At 38.8% G+C, this 18,953-nt stretch overlaps 1 protein-coding gene across 6 annotated transcripts in view; it reads left to right on the top strand.

Moving 5' to 3' along the window:
* Positions 1-18,953, top strand: part of PPFIBP1 (PPFIA binding protein 1) — a 153,657-nt gene that overhangs the window by 92,479 nt on the left and 42,225 nt on the right. For all 6 annotated transcript variants that reach the window (XM_054591304.1, XM_054591302.1, XM_054591303.1 and 3 more), the window contains 3 exons: positions 7,351-7,449; positions 9,094-9,299; positions 17,843-17,929. In XM_054591304.1, the coding sequence (XP_054447279.1) occupies positions 7,386-7,449; positions 9,094-9,299; positions 17,843-17,929 (357 nt within the window). In that variant the 5' untranslated portion in view covers positions 7,351-7,385. The remainder of the gene's footprint in view (positions 1-7,350; positions 7,450-9,093; positions 9,300-17,842; positions 17,930-18,953) is intronic.

Raw genomic sequence — 18,953 nt, 5'->3', positions numbered from 1 at the left:
TAACACTTTTCCAAACTTATTTTTATTAAGCCCTTGGAATAGGAAATCACTAGATTGAGGATTCCTGCAAACAGAGCTCATCTTCTCTGTTTACATCACAGGACAAGCAAGGGCTTTCTGCAGTTTGAACTACGACCTTGGATCCCAACCCAATCCCTTTGTTGTGGTAGTTGTATTTCCTGGTTCCTTTTCTTTCACCAAGTCATTCAAAAAAGTATATATTAGTTATTTAGAATCTAGAAATCAATTTGCTATTACCATTGGATGTTGAAGTTTCAATTTTCTAAATGGTTTTTGTCCACTCAAAAGACCAAATTATAATCAGCAGGTTTCTGGGTAAGCAAAGAATTAGATCAAAGGGACCTGAATATTCTGAGTCTTTTATTTTGGACCTCAGATCTGTAATTGGATTATTCATTATCCTTGATTTGTGATGCATTACCAGTATAAGTCCATGCATTCCTCCTTATATTAATTTGTTTACTTATTTAGTTCATTTTTAAAAATACAGTTTCATTTTTAATTTCTAACAGTCATTTGCATTTCTACTTTTTAAAATTTGAGATGAAATTTACATACAGTGAAACACATATCTCAAATGTATAGTTTGATGAGCTTTGACAAATTTATAAACTTGTGTAACCAACACCTCAATCAACTTACTGAACTGGAAGTTCCCTAGTATCTCCTTTAATCATTTGCCACTTCTTACAACTATAGTTCTACTGTATACCACCAGAGAGTGCCTGTTCTTGAATTGCATATGAAAGGAGTCATATAATACATATTTGTTTATGTCTGTCTTTTTTTGTTCAACATGATGTTGCGTGTGTCAACAGTTCACACTTTTCATTGTGGAGTAATAGCTCATTGTATTGGAATAGCATTTTATAGCATTAAATATGTGAGAATGCTCAGGGGCATCGTCCTCTCAGAAATGTTTTCAGGGATCTAGAAAAGTCTTTTTAAGAGCATGGGATTTTCTGAAGCCTTTTTATTTAGCCTTTCTATTTTTGAAAATACTTTGACCCAGCCATGACAATTGGCATAGCTTTATCAACACAGATGCTCACTCAATTAGGCTGCCTCGAAAATATCTCAAGCCATTGGCAAGTCAGAATTTTAATATACGTGGAAATTCTATTCTTAATATTAGTACTTTACCACTTCAGGTTTCTGTTCTTACTCTCCTATGTAGACCTTTAAACCCCATTTGGAATTTATTGAAACTTCTATTGTGGCCTTGCATATTTGGCCTATCATGGCGAATATGACATTGTAGACTTGAAAATAATGTATATTCTGTATTTGAATGTTTTGTTCTATAATTTGAATTAGGTCAAGATGGTTGATGGTGTTGTTCAAATCTTCTATATTATTACTGGGTGTTTTTTCCTACCTTGTCTACCATTGCAAAAGGTTGAAAATGAGGAACAGATGACAGATGAGACAAACAGAAGAGTAAACTTAAATCTAACCATGTCAACAATTATGTTAGCTATAAATTGACTTAATTTGTATAATTCTCCCTAATTGTGTGGGCTTTTTTTTTTAAATGAAATATCTCTCTTTCTAGTAATACTTCCTGATTGGGAGCCACTTTTCTTATGTTAATATAACCACTCCTGCTTTCCTAGGTTTACCATGTGCATAGTATCTCATTTTTTATTTTTTCACTGTATATTTCTGTATTAACAACATATATTTAAGTGTGCCTTTTTTTAACCCCCAGTCTGATTTTTAATAGTGTTTACTCCATTTACATTTAAAGTAATTATTTATATGACTGTTATTTTGCTTTTTAATAATAACTTTATTGAGATGTATTTCATATAGCGTACTCACTTGTACACTCATTTAAAGTGTACAATTCAGTGTTTTTTAGTATACTCACAGATATGTATATCCAACACCACTGTCAATTTTAGAACATTTCACCATTCTAAAAAGAAATCCTGTGTGCTTTAGCAATCACCCACTTATTTGCCCCAACACTCTCCCCAACACCAGCTCCACAAAACCAGTAATTTGTTTTCTGTTCCTATAGATTCACTGGTCCTGGGTATTTCATAGGAATGGAATTATATACGAGGGGGGACCCAAGAAAGCCGGAATTATCTTTGGGAGAGCGGGCCCCTTGTAGTACAGGCTTCCCCCGCTGGGTGAGTGTCCTAGGAACCCATCTGCATCAGTGTCCCAGCTGACCGTGTTGTGAGAGACTGTGTTTGACTTCAGTGAATTATTTTCTGAAGACTTTCAACACATTTTCCCATTTCATGATGGGTGTATTTATGAGTCCACCTGCCTAAACTGTGCAGAGTGTTCAGGTTTTGACTAAAAAAACAGCATAACCACCATGCCTCACTTTCCCTAGTCACCCAGTCTTGCCCTGAGTGACTTTTTTTTGTTTCCCCTGATGAAAAAATTCCTCAAGGGGCAATGTTTTGCTGATATGGAAGAGGTAAAGCAAAACAAACAAACAAACAAATAAAAACAAACAAAAACCCCCCACCAAAAAACAGTGGAAGCACTAAAAGGCATCAAAATTGATGAGTTTAAAAATTGTTTAGAGCAGTGGAAAAACCATCTTGATAAGTGTATTCTGTCAAATGGAGAGTACTTTGAAGGTGACTGAAGTTTAAACATGTAAGGATAAATACACAATTTTTAATAAATAAATTCTGGGGTTTTGGGGGGAGTGCCCCCTTTATAATGTAGTATTTTGTAACTGGCTTCTTTTACTTAATGTAATATTTTCAAGTTTCATACATGTTGATGTATTGGTACTTTTTTTCCCTACTTTTTTAGAGCAATTTTAGGTTCACAGCAAAATTGAATTTTGCGGAGTTCCCACATAGCCCTTCTCCTTAGTGGCAGCCTCCCCCACCATCCCCCACATCCCATACCAGCGTGATACCAGGTTGTCACCTCAACAGACCACCATTGCCACATCGTTGTCAACCAAAGTCCATAGTTTACATTAAGGTTCACTAAATTTGGCTGGAAAATGCTCCTTTCTATGGATATATGGTTGAGTTGAAATCTACCGTCTTTGCCATTTGGTTTCTGTTTCCCCCATTGGTCCATTGTTCCACCTTTATCACCTGTTGTATCAGTTGAGGATTTTATTAATATTCTACTATATCAGTCTACTTGGCTTTTATATCTCTTCATTTCAAAGTTTTCATGGATTACGTTATAGAGTATGGCACAAATAATGCCCCTTTTTTTTATTACAAAGCCATAAGCATGTAATTCTGTAACATAACAGTATCACACTCAAACACATCACATGACATTTTAGGTGAAATGTTCAAATTGTCATGAGAGACATTCACATACCCTACCAACCCCGCGCAAACAAGCCTTACTTCTGCCGGACCCTATATGTCATTAACTTACCGGTCTACCATGCGTTAATATTAAACATCTTTGTCTGTAATGTAAGAACTTTACCCCCTTCTATTCTTTGAACCAGTAAGACTCTGACTTTCTTCATGCGTCCCAGCCACTCTGCTCTGCATCGCGTGGACTGAGGAGTGCCCACAGGTGGGAAGATGTGTCACTGTGAGTCTCAGGAGTCCGATTGCCTCCACTTTCTACCTGCATTCGGTGGCTCTCTCATTTTTCAAAATCGTTTTTGTATTTTATACCCAGTGTTTTGTATTGCTATTTGTGGGACAGTTTGTTCATTAAAATCTATTCCACCATTATCAGAAGTGGAATTCCCATTTTGTCATTTTTAACACTATAATAAGTACTTTCACATCCATTACCTAACTCAAAAACTTGACAGCGACCGCATGTGCCTGTGTCTCGTTTGCAGTCTGTTCCCCTGTGTCCTGGCTCGAGATGGCCCTCACCCTGCGTTGCATCTTATCTCTCCCTTTTTTCTTTGCGGGTCTTTATATAGAATCTCTGTGTATTTCACACATATACTTATATTTAATTATTTTTAACTTTATAAAAGTTTTGCTGAATTTACCAGAGACTTTTTTACTTACTATTATATTACATAGATTTGTCCATACTGTACATAAGTTGCTTTAGTTCTGACAATTGTATGTAATTCCGTTGTGTGAATATTCATCTCTTATCATGTTGCTGGACATTTGGGCTGTTTCCACATTTTTGTCCTTGTTAAGAGTCCTCCTATGACCATTTGTGTATTGCTCATGGTTATATACCTTGGAATAAATATTGTTATATTGAAAATGAATGTGAATGTTTAATTTAAGCCCATTTTACATTCCCACTACCATTCTAGAAGAGATTCTGTGAATCCACATCCTCTCCCATACTTGATAGTGTTAGGGTTGTTTTTTTTTGCCAGCTGGTGAGATATAAAAGGGTTTCACATTTTCTTAAATTCCTTGCTATATGAAGCATCTCTTTGTATTTTTATTGGTTAGACATGTTTTAGGTCTGCTAATGTTCTCACCCCTCTCATTTTTTATTGGTTTGTAGGAATTCTATACTTGGAATATCACTGAACTTGACCACCTATACTTAACTACTTTTAATTTATTAAAGAGATCTTTGACCTTTGAATCTGTCATTCTCTTTGACCACCCTGTTGAATTTGCAGACCCCTCCAAACTCTTGACTCCCTTATCTTGCTCCATTTTTAGCCCTTAGCACCTACCACCTTTCCCACATTATATACATATTTATCATTTTTACTGTCTGTCATCTTCTTACTGTTACATGTAAGGTGTTGTGCAATATAGAGATCAAGAGTAAGCATTTATAAGCTTTTATAATAGTGAAGTATTGTCATCATAGTTTTATGATATGAAACGAAGGAATCATCTCTAAAGAATTGGAAATCTTTTTAAAAATGGGTTCTTCATTACTTTGAAAAGCATAACCTAGAATCTCATACTTCCATGCCAGAGCATTTGAAAGGCTCTGAACAGAACAGAGAAGAAATCAATAACCACCTGTCATACCTCAAAGTGTTCAGGCTCTACACAAAATATAGTTGCTAACAAAGAGGAGGATTTGTTCTTTTAATTTAGTGAGGCACTGAGAGTTTTTTCAGTGTAAGCATTACTTTGTTTTATTAGCATTTCCCATGTTTATAGCTGAGCCTGACATGTGTCCCTTTATATATACCTCACGGTATCTGGAGCCCTTTGAAGTACAACTTTTAAAATGAAAGGGAGTGCAAGCTACTTAATTATATGAAAGTGAAGTACTGTATGCTGTTCAGCCTAATCCTTTATGTTCTCAATTTTCACGTTTTAAGGTTTCCAGCCTGGAGTGTGATTATTAAATTTGTGCCCCACCTCTCTGGACTAGCTAAAGGTGCAAGTTAATTTTTGAGAACCACCTAGCTTTGTGACCTGGCGTGTTAACCCCCTGATTTCTGGATAACTAAATGTGTGCCTTGGGTACTTTTGTGCTGTAGTATCTCCACATAACATGGTAGTGGTACTGTATACCTTCTGAAGTGAGTAACGTTCTGGGAAATTCTTAGATGAAATCTATAGGAACTACAAACTCCAAGTAATATTTCACAGTGATTAAATGGCATATAATTAAAATGAATGCACATAAAGAACTGATCCAAGAAGCTGTTTATCAGAACTGTAAATATGTTTGTAAAAATAAAGTGGTAAGTGAGATCTGGCTGCTTGGAAACAAAGGGCAAAGGTTTCTGTTAAACAGCATACCCTTTATTTCCCAGGCATTTGTTACACAGTACCGCAAAGTAGCAAGAGCCTTACTTAGGCCTGTTGGGAGAATTTATGTGGGTACTTTACCTGAAATGCATTAATTATATTGAAAACCACGTAATTTGACTTTTTCCTTCTATGACCAAATTTTTTGCAAGGCTAGTTTCAATCTTTTTTTTTTTTTTTTTTAATGGATAAAAGAGTGAGTAGATTGTGACAATTTCAGCATAAACCTATCTTTCACCTAGAATCAGATAAACAAATTTAATATTGTAGTGGAAATCAGATTTTGGTATATTTACTTGCCGTGTTTCCTTACAAAAAATCAACAAACATTTTTGATGTCATCTATAAAAGGAGATGAATTTGTCCATGTTACAAGGTTGTTGTCATGATTAAAGATTACAGATAATTTCACTAAATGTGAGGGAATACTATAGACACTGAATACATGGTAGCTATTGTGACATTAAAAAATAGCAGTAGATTGATGTGTGTTTAGTATACAAGGTCCATACAGAAAGTATCCAGCCTTGTACTATGAAAAAGAGACATTTATTGAAGAAGATACAAGAAACAAGAAACATTGTTCATAGGACAGTGACACCTCAGTCCCCTTCAAATTAGGCACCTTGTGACCTCACACAGTTCTCCCAGTTGCCATCAGCTGCCCCCTCGTATTTTCCTGAATCTTATCAATGGTCTGGAATCTCTTCCCTTTTAAAGGTAATGTTAGTTTTGGGAAAAGCCAGAAGTCACAAGGGGCCAAATCTGGGCTGTAGGTGGGCTGAGTCACCTGGGTGATTTGATGTTTTCCCAAAAAACTCTGCATGAGAAATGATGCATGAGTGGGCACCTTGTCGTGATGCAGCTGCCAATCACCAGTTGCCCATAGCTGTGGCCTTGTGAGTCATCCAGATAGTTTCCATGGAGGAATGTTCAAACTTACTGCAAAAAATGATACAGATTCGTTGCTATATTCAGTCATTTTGAATGCAGCAGTCACACAGGACACATGCTCACCAGGTGCACCTACCACCCCCACTGACTAGTACAGTGAAGTTGTCATTGTTCATGCGTGTGCATTCCAGTCCACTCTCCTTGGCTGCCAGGTTACATTGATGTGGCACAAACTGTTCTCATTATATTAACAAAGGCTGGACTTTTTCTGGACAGACCTTTCCTGGACACACACACAGTGGGAACCATTTTCTTAGACAAGTCTTATGGTAATCCTTATACACAAAAAAGGCAAAATTGAGAGAGTAGAGTTCGGGTGGGTCTGATTCACGCAGAAAGGTCTTGTGCACCCAGCATTCCTTAGGGCCCTAAGCAGGGCTCCGCAGCCACCCCGAGGCTCTTCACGGAGACCTCGAGTTCCACGGAGTGCAACACGGGAAGCATTCTGCTGGATTTTAGACACCTTGAGTACAAGAACGGAATCTTACTTATTGTATTAACTGACACAGGCATAGCATGCGGGCTTGCTGTACAGTAAGTGATGATTGGCCACAGCTTGTAAAATGATTCAGTTAATTCAGCCCTACTACTTCGGTAGTTCTCCATATTTGCCTGCTAGGTGGAGTTACAATTTGAAGTTGAGTTCTCAAGCCTGCCAGGAAGCATGTGTCATTTAAAGGATGTAGTGACAACATCATTATTTTTTCAGATCTAGGTTGGAATTTGCCCTTGACAAATAGCAAAATGATGAGTGATGCCAGTGACATGTTGGCTGCGGCGCTGGAGCAGATGGATGGTATTATAGCAGGTAACCTGCATCCTCTGAAAGATGGAATTAGGCCATTTAGTCTGCTGTCGTGGCTTTTTTCATACCATTGTTATATTATTACCTTTCCACTCTCTTATTTTCATTTATTGGCTTTCTCCAATGCCTTCAGGTTGTCCCTGGTGTCATCTTTGACTCTCTATTTCATTTTCTTCCAGAATGTGTGTGTGTGTGTGAGAGAGAAAATTTTAAATCCTCACCTAAGGACAAACCAGTTGATTTTTAGAGAGAGAGGAAAGGGGCGTGGGGAGAAAGAAACATTGGTGTGAGAGAGAAACATCAATTCGTTGCCTCCTGACTGGGGATTGAACCCACAACCTATGTATGTGCCCTGGCCAGGGATCAAGTGCACAGCCTTTTGGTGTATGGGACGATGCTCCAACCAACCAAGCCACCTGGTCAGGGCCAGAATTTTTCTTTAAAAAAATTATATTTATAAATACAATTGACAGTCAGTATTATTTTCTATTAGTTTCAGGTGTACAGCATAGTGGTCAGACTGTTACATAATTTACAAAGTGATACCCTGACAATTTTAGTAGCCACCTGGCGCCATACATAGTTACTACAATATTATTGACTATATCTCCTATACTGTACTTTACATCTCCATTATTATTAAGTAACTACCAATTTGTACTTAATCCCTTCACCTTTTTTACCCAGTCCCCACACCCCCATCCGCTCTGGCAACCTTCAAAATGTACTCTGTATCTATGTCTTTTTCTGTTCTGTTTGTTCATTTATTTTGTTTTTTAGAGTCAGTTGTTTGTAGATATGTATTTATAGCCATTCTCCTATTGTTCATAGGAGAAATGTTTGTATGCACTTGCACCCACATTCATCTACAAATATACACATGTAGCCCTGGCCAAAGTGGCTCAGTTGGTCGGAACATCATCCTGTAAACCAGAAGGTCACATGTTCGGTTCCCAGTCAGGGCACACACCTAGGTAGCAGGTTTGGTTCCTGGTGGGGGTGTGTATGAGAGGCAACTGATCGCTGTTTCTCTCTTACCCATAGATGTTTTTCTCCCTCCCTCCCCTTCTCTCTAAAAATCAATAAGCATTTTGTCTGGTGGAGAAAAATAAAGATTAAAACAAAAAAGCAACTGCCATGCTATTTAAGAAAATGTACATATGTAATTTGTTGAACTTCTTCAGAGATTTAAATTCTGGCAAGTTACCTAGGAGCTGGCCCTCTTCCCTTGGAAACTGTGCTATGCAATTTCCACCTCAATGCACAACTTGTTTATAGGAAAGTTAAAGACATTATGGTCCCTAAAACTTTGTGTTTTTTGTAATGCATGGCTCCACCCAGACTAATCCCTCTTATCCCTTCTTGTCAGCACATCTTACACCACAGCCTGCCATATTCTTACTGTACCACACAATTGGTGGCCTGCCTGTTAGCTATTTGAACATTGATATTTACCATCAGTTATATGGTTTTTATTTTTGCACCAAATAACTATGCCTTGGAGAGATTTACATGATCGAGTTATCTTTTCCCCGGTTCTTGCTTTCGTTATTCCTCACTGTGACTGGACTTGCTTGCCACTTTCAGCTTTGGTGTGTTATCTGATATAAATCCTATTACTTTCTCTGCAATTTTTTTTAAACCTAGGTTCTAAGGCCCTGGAATACCCCAATGGAATTTTCGATTGCCAGTCTCCCACCTCCCCATTCATGGGAAGCCTACGAGCTCTGCACCTTGTGGAAGACCTGCGTGGATTGTTAGAGATGATGGAAACAGATGAGAAGGAAGGCCTGAGGTGTCAGATCCCAGATTCAACAGCAGAAACGCTCATCGAATGGCTTCAGAGTCAAATGGTAGATTTCTCTCTCTTTTTTAAAAAAAATTTAATCTTTATTATATATTTTTTACATTACCTTTTAGTTTCCTTATACTCCCTTCTCCCCAGCAATCACCACACTGGGTGGATTTCTTCATGTTACAAATCCCATGCCATGAATCTTCAGTTGCTTATTCAAAAATTTCGGACATAGAATAGCCAAAGTAGAACAAGAAAAAAATTTACAGAACAAGTTTGCCCTTAAGATATCCAAATTCCCTTTTGACTCTCAGGATTGTTTTTTAAAAGTGTTATTCATATACATTTCCTGAGATCTAGCAAGTCACCTGATTATTCTTATAAAAGTGGACTAGGTTTTTGATTGTGACCGAATGACCTACTGTGGCTTTGAACAGATAGTCCTAGAAGAGAAAGAACCTTGCACATAATAGATGCTCTCTCAGTATTGGGCGGTTTACTGTAAGAGGACCCAATGGGAGTTCTAAGTAGGCAGTAGGGTGTCTAAACAGACACTCAAAAAGCAACAGAGGTTTGTAGCAGTATTTGATATGAAGTGCCATCTAGTGGTGTATGGCAGTCATTTCCATTCCAGTATGCAAGTTACGTTACGCAGCTGGGCTTTAAATACTTGTTTTCACTGAACAGTGAGGTCTCTTTCTAGACATTCTTCTCAAAAATTGATGACATGACGGATCTGCCCTTTGTCAGAAGACCATGGTAAATACTATAGTTTTAATATGTGTCAAAGACATAAAATCTAAAGATCACAAACACATATTCAAGGGGAAAGATAGGAAAGGTGTTATTTTTAAGTAATTAAAGGATACTCAATTTTTAGGAGTATATATTAATAAGCTTATCAGTTAACTGTTTATGGAAAAGCTAACAAACATTGTATGAAAGAACTAAGATCTACTTTGCATCTGTGATAGAAATGGAAGCTGTTTGCTTTGGGAACCTTAATACTACATCTTAGGGCTAAAACATGTCCACATGATGTGACATAAATACTGATGTTTCTGTCTAGTCCTGTGCTGAGTGTTCTTATGTCCCCAGCCAACATGCCTGTTTATTTTTTGTCATTTTTTAGTAGTGGTGCATCTACACAAACTTGACAGTTGGAAATATTTTATATTTTGTTATTCATGATACCTTATTATTATACTTTATATTTGCTTTGCAAACTTTATAGTTTCTTCCTAGAGATTGAAATATCCATGTTTTGCTGATTTTCTTTTTTTTTTTTAGAATTGTTTTGTGCTCTAAATAAAACATTTTCTAGCACATTCCTTAGGTTGTTTGTACTTCCCATTTCACCCCTTCTTTACTCCATATTTTTCTGATTGTCCATCATGTAATGGGAAAGGAATTTATTACTGTAGAAGAACCTATTCCTAACCCACATCCAGAAGTTGCCAAGGGCATCCATAGCTTAAGGCTTCCTGTGGTTGAGTTTTTAATTTGTGTCTAAAAACAAGCATAGTACAAAACAAAATCTATGTCCAAAAGCATTTCCACTAACACATGTTCAATCTGTTCTGTTAACATCTTTCTGCAAAAGAGTAAAAATGATGATGATAATCTGAATATAAATCAGCTCTTGTCCTTCACTCCTTTTTCAGAAACTTCCCAATGATAGTCACATCTCGCTCAAAGTAAACGCTGGATGCTACTCTTACAGGATCACAAGGCCTTATAGGAATCATTTCTCATTAGTTTTTGTCTTCATGTCTCATTATGCTTCCCCTCTTTCACGTCACTCTAGGCACAGTAGCTTCCTCACTGATTCTCATACATCCTTACAGATTCTCAAACATGCTGGGCAAGCTGGCTGCCTGGCTTTTGCGCTGGCTGTTCATGCTGCCTGGAAAGCTCTTTCTCCAGATACCAGTGTGGTTAGTTTTCTCATAGTCTTCCGATATTTATTTAAAAGTTGTGCTTTCAGAAAGGCCTTTTATGGCCACCCTCGCTAAAATTTTACCTATTCTTTGTTTTTATTACGTCTCCCTGCTTTAGTTTTTTCTTAGCACTTAGCACTTTCTTACGTACTATGGATCTGCTGTATTAATGTCATTTATTTTCTGTCTCTCCAACTGGAATGTAAACATCAAGAATCAGAGAATTTTGCCTTGGAGTTAGGTTACAGATTACACATTCAAGGTTTTTTCAGACTGTGCAGAAGTGTCCACAATATTTTAAAAATTTTACTTATTTTTAGAGAAAGGGGAGGGGAGGAAGACAGAGGGGGAGAAACATAAATGTGCGAGAAACATAAATGTGCGAGAAACATTGATTGGCCGCCTCTCAGGCCCTGAGCCGGGGACCTGGCCCACAACCCAGGTGTGTGCCCCGACTGGGAATCAAACTGGCGACCTTTTGCTTTGTGGGACATTGTCCAATCCACTGAACCACACTGGTTCGGGCGTGTCCACAATATTTTAGAAAAACTTACTATTAATAATAGCTGCATAATTAAGATTTCTTTCATGTTTAATGATGGCTAACTTGAGAGTACATTACTTAAGACTGATGCTAATTTTCTCATTAGTGCAACTGCACATTTGCAGTTCTAATTATTATTTTGCCTGGGCCAGGGAGATGCCCTGGTTTCCTGTAGGATGCAGGTTATTCTTTTACTACTAACTTCTGCTCTGTGTTTAATGGTTTTATAGGGGAAGCTGGATAAGAAAACAGAAAATAGTAACACTAGTTGCCTGTTACAGTGAAGAGATATTAAATCTACAAGAATAAATTTGTTTTAATAGTGTGGCTATAGCTGTAGCCTTCTGGAAATGAATAACTATTTTTTTAAGATTCAGAACTTTAAGACTAATATTAACAATGCTTTAGCAAACTCCAAGTTTAAGAGGGCAAACAGAAAAATATGTTTGTTTGAACCAAGCAAGTGATTCTTGCTTACTTTAAGTCTAACTTGATGAGTCGCCCTAATGTTTTTTTCCAATAGATGAAACTGAGAGGTTCGTGACCTTGATCAGGTCATGAAATCCCAAAAGTGTCTGATTATTTGGCATTTGTAATTATGAGGCAATCTCAAAATCAGCAGAGATTACAAAGATACAGTTTTCAACAGAGTGAGTGAAACTGCTGATGGTAGTAACTCCAAGTCAGGCGTCATGACCCATGAGATAAGTAGAGTATAAGTGTGGGGAATGAAGAGTTCTCTTCTTGCTTCTGACCTGTTAAATCAGCACAATAATGCTATCTTATTTCTATATTTTAAAAAACTAAGTTTTACTCAAAGTGTACCTTTTTAAAAAAGTTTTTGCAAAAAAAAAAATATTCATAAAGAGTTCAACCACGGGACAGGCTCTCTCCAGGGCGGCTGGCTGTTCTCCCCAGTCTCTGACTCTGAGCCACGCGGCTCATTCCAGGCCCGCCGTCCTCCGGTCCCTGCTGTTCTCTGACCAGCTTCTCGTCACATGTGCGCCTTGGGGGGATGTTTTCTCAAGCCTTGGCCCATCTTCAGATTGCATCCCATGTGTGGTCACAATGATATGAGTTATGCAGCATCTCACGGAGACATCCTGGCTAAAGTTGAAGCTGTCTTCCCCTTCGGCTTCTGGTAAACATCTATGAAAAGTATGCAGGCACAGGAAAACAAATGGACCGAGCCAGCAGAATTCTCAGTTGAGAGAGGCCAGTGCAGTGCGGTGTGATAAGTGAGACAGACACCTTCAGTGAAATCCCAGGCTACTGGTATTTGTATTCAATAGAAAACAATGTCTCTTCTTTTATGAAAGTGAGCTAAGAAAGAATAAGTAGCAAGAAAAATAGGGACAGCATTTTCTTCTTCTCATGTTATGCTTCCCAAAGTTGAAGAGAGATTCTTTTGCTATATTTGCATCCTGTCACATAGCTGGCTTTTCAGTAAATATTGAATAAATTCATGAATAAATAGATGAAGGGATGCATATAGTACACAACTACAATAGAAGTTGGGCTTTAGCTTCTAGGAAACTCCTCTGTCCTTCTGTAACTCAGGGGACTTTGGAGTGTACCTGTGACCAGGATAATGTAGTCTCAACGTGTACTCCCCTCCCCAGGGCAGAATCTTAGGTCATGGGCATGAAAATAGGCCAGAAGGCGTTCAAGCTCGTCTTCCCTAATCAAGGTGTGTAAAAGAAACTCTTAGGAAACAATAAAGAAATCTCTCTAACTCACCCTGTACACATTGGCTGCGGATGCACAAACGAGGAGGTGTGTGTGTGCCTGTGTTAGCTGTGTAACAGGATAGCCACCGAATCTTCGCAATTGATATTTGGGCAGCAGATACCCAAATTCTCCAAAGGAAGCGCTTTCGGGCTAGTTCTCATGTGACTGTCAGGTGAAAGCACTTGTCATTCGTTTCTCTTGCCAGCATTTCAGCTGTAAATAGTTATTTTTCTGGAGAGGTGAATCTCCAGGGGCTGGCCTACTGCTGTGAGGCTTCTCGCTCCGGAGCACTTATTTTTGCTCCAGTTGGCAAGTTAGTGGAGAAGAGGCTATCTATTTCTGGAAAATGATCACTGAGAAAATTTAAACCCAGAAAAACAAAACCCAGAAATAAAAACCGTAGTCTGATTTTGACCACATCTGCAATCTTGACTTGGAAAGTCCAGAATATATTCAGGCTTATTCCGAGTTTCACTCTTTGATGCTCCTTCTGACGTTGAATAAACCGATGCCTTTTCTGGGAGAGGGTCATGCTTGGGCTTTTGGGGTGTAACGAAGTATGTGTGAGATTTATTTTCCCTTTGGTTTTCTTTTTGTGCAGAGATCATGAGATTTTGGAAAAAAAATAGAGGGCTTCCTGAAGAGGTGTCCCTGTTGCCATGGCATCTTATTTCCTCTTTTGAACTGCAGTAGAAACGTAGGAGGGGAAAGTAAGTGGGCGATGGGCAAGGCTGAGCTAGAGTCAGAGGCGCTGTAGCCCAGGGACAGCGGCCACTCGGGAGGGATGTTCCGCTGGCCCCGAATGGCAGCGGTATTGCCCTGAGATGATGATTTTCAGCACAAGGGGAGAGGCTCGCTGCCACGATTTCGTCACATCACATAAGAGGACAGGGCAGCAGAGCAGAGTCTCTGCCTGGCTTCATTTCCAGTACCTCTGGTGTCGCGCTCTTGACTCTGGACAGTAGGGTGTGAGATGCCGTATTGTAGGGCTGGACCCAATGAAATAGGACTACAGTATTCATGGTCGAAGGACTCAGGCCTTATCTCAGTCTGTCCTCCTAGTGCGGTGTTGACTGGAGAGAAGGCACTAAAATGTTTGCCCTCCGTGGTAGAGATATTTGTGTTAGATATTTCTTTTGGTAGCTAGAGAGAACATTTAATTAAAGGAGCTTCCGTGGACTGTGTTTTACTTTCCCTTTCTTGCTACTGAATTTTAAAGACTAGAATCATGAAATCAAGAGTGTATTGGTGTAAAGTACATGATTTTGTAGCCATTAGGTTACACATCTGAAACAGAGAATATTCAATGTAAACTAATTAAAAAATAAAAGAAAATATTTATTTTAAAAGATAGCAATAAATAGCAAATGGATTGACAGAATATATTCATAATAAAACTAACGACACAGAGTCGACGTAAAAAACAAATTATAAAACCTACACCTTACAGTACAGCAAAGTAGTTAAGAGTGTAGGATTTGGAGTCAGGCTACTGCATTGTTGCCCTGCGTGCAAGATAGAGTTATGAGACTTAGAGGAGATAATCTCCGTAAACCATTCAGAACATTGGCCTGGGTTATTAAACACTTAAGCACTTTTTAAAAAGTGTATTCAGTGTGACGCCTGCTGTTGTGTAGGTTCACCTGGATGCTGTAACTGACATGTGAGGGAACACATAATTGAAGGAAGACTTTATACACAAAACTCCACTGAGGTGGACCTTTGGGAATGAGGAGAGAGGAAGACAGGGGAATACAGTCCACGCAGAAGGAATGCAATCAGTGTGAGACAGAGTGTTCTGTGTTCTGGGCGGTTTTGAGTGATCTGGTAGGGAGAGCACGGGAGCTGGGAAAAGAATGGAGGTGGCAGGCTCTCTGCCTAATGGAATTTACCTCTCTCTAGCATTTTCATGTTGGCAGAAATAAAAATAAAGGTGTGAATGGAATAGACCTTTGCCTACTTGAATAAGTCAATACGGTGCTTCAAAAGTCTATAACTACTTCTGTGGTAGTGCCTGAGTCTGGCTTTACATCCCTATAGTGACTTTGAATAGCTTGGTTGGTTAGAGCATCATCCTGATACTCTGAAATTGTGGGTTTGGTCCCAATCAGAGCACATACAGGAATCAACCAATGAGTGCACAAATAAGTGGAACAAAGAATCAGTGTCTCTCTCTCACATGCGCATATGTGCTCGCTCTCTCTTTCTCAAATCAATAATAAAAATTTTTTTAAAAATACTCTTAGCATTATGAGCATTTGTAAATATCAATACACTGTTGAGAAACGCGAGCATTATCATTGTAAGTCAAGTTTTAATATTTGTTACTCTTTTAGGATAACTTTGTAGAACTGATTTTGGAACATCTTGTATTTCTGTATCATATGCAGTCGCTTCATGAAACACTTCTGGAACTTGCTGTAGAAACACTTCTAATCTTACTCTAATTTACTTCAGGCAGAAGAAAGATGACTTTTTTTTTTTTTTTTGTATCTTCACTGAGCAGAAGTCTTTTCTTTTTTCCTACTTAATGAAATGTATTTGTTTATAAAATGTTGCTTGCCTGGGGATTTAAAAGCAGGTGCCTGCTAATATCCTTAATCAAAATGAGGACTTTAAAGCTGTGGAGGGCCAGTCTTGGCACTTGCTTAGTTTGAGAGCATGCATTATGCATCCTGGCTTTTTTCCAAAAAGCTGTCTTCAAGAAGTTACATGAATTTCATTTCATGGTAGTCCCCAGGGATGGAAGTCGTCCAGGCCACTCCATCAGACTGCTCATAATACTTGTAATTTAATTCTGGGTACTTCAGTTTACAACATGAGCAGAATTATGCTGCGGTGGTAGTGGCGCAGGTATGTGGTCAAGCAGCTGATGCTAAAATTTTATCCGTTCTGAATATACATTGAACACTTACTAAATTAGCTTCTCATTTTTTTTTCCTGTGGCCTCATGGGAAATATATCCAGTGTGTATAGTTTTTAGAAGAAACATCCTGAAATTTTCTTTTTTGTTAAAGCTCCTTTATGTGGGTTTTTCTGCCCCCTCCCCCCCCAAACACATAATTTTTGTTATTCCCAGAATATATACTGGAAACTGCATTAATTGGAAAGGTAGGATAACAATACCAGTTAATTCTGGAAAAATAATAGATGTCACATCAGATGTGACCTGGTCGTTAAAGATGCACAGTTTATACGTACTCCGATTCTAAATCTGAAGTTGTTACTTGCTTTTTTGATTGAACTCTGGGTGGCTCCATCTAACCACTTGGGACTCCACTGGCTTCTATCTCTGTTGTATTTGAATGGGGAATCAGGAAATTCTGTTGGGATTCCATATTATATGGTTGTGAACTATTTAAATGAGATAACAAGGGACATATCACATATACTTCTGTATTTCAGAATGACATTTTTATGTTGTCTGCTCTTAGCCTTTTCATGTGTCTCCTTAATGCCTTGTATATGTAAGATGACTGAGGGGAAAAAAAAAATCTCACTTGCTTTCCCAATCTCTACTTCCTTTAGCATTTATACCATGCAGGACTATCCCCAGGCCTGATAAAAAGTGGCGGGGAGGGGTTTGGAGGGAGGGGAAGGAAGAGTGAGCACTAGTCTAAGCAGAGCGCTGGGCCAGATGCTGTGGGGGTCATGGGGTGACTCCAGTTTATAGACTCTGCTCAGGAGCTTGGCATCATGTTATCATATGAGCAAGCAAACTCAAAAGAGGTAGCTAATTCAGGTTGGAAAGTGATAAATCTCTAATGAGCATGGCTAGTCGGTGATGCCAGGGGAGGTCATTGCGTACTGAGAGTTTAGGCTTTTGGGGTGGGGGAGGAAGGGGAGATTTGACCCCTGATTTGGAGCCTGGAGAAGCAGGAAGAAGCCTGTGGTATAAGTTGCCCCTGTTGTCTTCCTTTAAAGGGAGACTTTTGCAGTCCTGGATGTGGGTCTTTGGGAAGAAAGTGGGGGAACAAAAGGACACCTCAGATCATTCCCACTATCTCCACTCAGAATTGGTGGCATTGAGCATTTGGGGGAAAATAGGGGTATTGTGCCTGGCCACACGCTCCCAAAGCTTTGCGTGCCCCAGGCGTGCAGCTGGTGTCAGTGAATATCAGTAGCTGCTGTTCTTTCTGGTCGTTATTTTCTGCTTGACGAGAAGTTGTTTGGTTTGGTGAAAACATGGCTAATGTGTCCATCTGACCTACGTTGAGGTAAATGAACCAAGCTGTATTGTTATATTTTCTATCAATGGCAGTCCATCACAGCTGTGCTAAATCCAGTTCAGCTTCCTTAGTTTGAAAACAGATGCCAATTTTTACTTACCCGCAGTAGTTCTATCTCAAAGAATATCATCCTTATCCATATTACTTCCTTTTTCAGACCAACGGACACCTACCTGCAAATGGAGATGTGTATCAAGAAAGGCTAGCACGTTTAGAAAATGACAAAGAATCCCTTGTTCTCCAGGCAAGTGATTTTTAAATGTTGTTCTTTCTTCATGACATACTTCCAAAGGCCATTTGAAATTGGAATGACCAATTCAGGTGCTTATAGGAGCTAGACTGCTAATAGACAGAGTGCAGAGGGCTATCTGTGCACAATAGAGAGTGGTGGGGACTGCGGCAGAACAGGAGTGTGCATACGCAGCCTAGTGTGAGCAGCCCTTGGTCAGCCGCAGCCTCCAAGGGCCAGCCTGATGACGGGCACAATGCCGTCTGCTCTGATTTTTCATATGTAGCAGAAATTCTGAGTTTATACTATATATAATTCAAATACATACTCATAAATCTGAGTAAGTACTTCTGCACCTGAATATATATTTAATATTTCAGTTGAACAGTAACACCATGGGCTAAATAAAACAACGTGAGCGGTAGAGTCCTATTTGTAGGCTAACTTTGAGTTTTCTTTTTCAGAATGTTATTTTTTCCCTTCCTATTTACATATATATATATATATATTTTTTTTTATTAAAGTAGAGTTGACATACAATATTATGTTAGTTTCAAGTGTACAATGTAATGGTTCAACATTATATGCCTTATGAAGCGATCACCACGATGTCTCCCAACCATCTCTCACCATGCAATGTTATTGCGACATTGCTGACTAAATCCTCCATGCTGTACACCACATCTCCTTGATTTTCTTGTTTTATAACTGGAAATATGTACCACCTAAATTCCTTCACTTTCTCACCCATTCCCTGACCCTCCTCCCCTCTGGCAGCCATCAGTTTGTTCCCTGTACCTATGAGTCTGTTTCTGTTTTGTTTGTTTGTTTTGTTTTCGCAGACCCCACATATAAGTGAGATCATATGGTGTTTGTCTTTCTCTGCCTGACTTATCTCACTTAGCGTGACACCCTCTAGGTCCATCCGTGTTGTTTTAAATACTTGACAAATATTTTGACTTTGGTATTTTGAGCTAAGTGAAGTATGTTCACCAGACTGGTGATCGCTGGGGGAAACGCGGAGATTTGCAGGAAGCCC

This window comes from Pteronotus mesoamericanus, unplaced genomic scaffold (assembly GCF_021234165.1).
Source record: "Pteronotus mesoamericanus isolate MK-2021 breed Mesoamerican mustached bat unplaced genomic scaffold, CSHL_Meso_final scaffold_21, whole genome shotgun sequence".
In the NCBI taxonomy this organism is placed as follows: Eukaryota; Metazoa; Chordata; class Mammalia; order Chiroptera; family Mormoopidae; genus Pteronotus; species Pteronotus mesoamericanus.
This window is presented reverse-complemented; position numbering and strand designations above follow the sequence as displayed.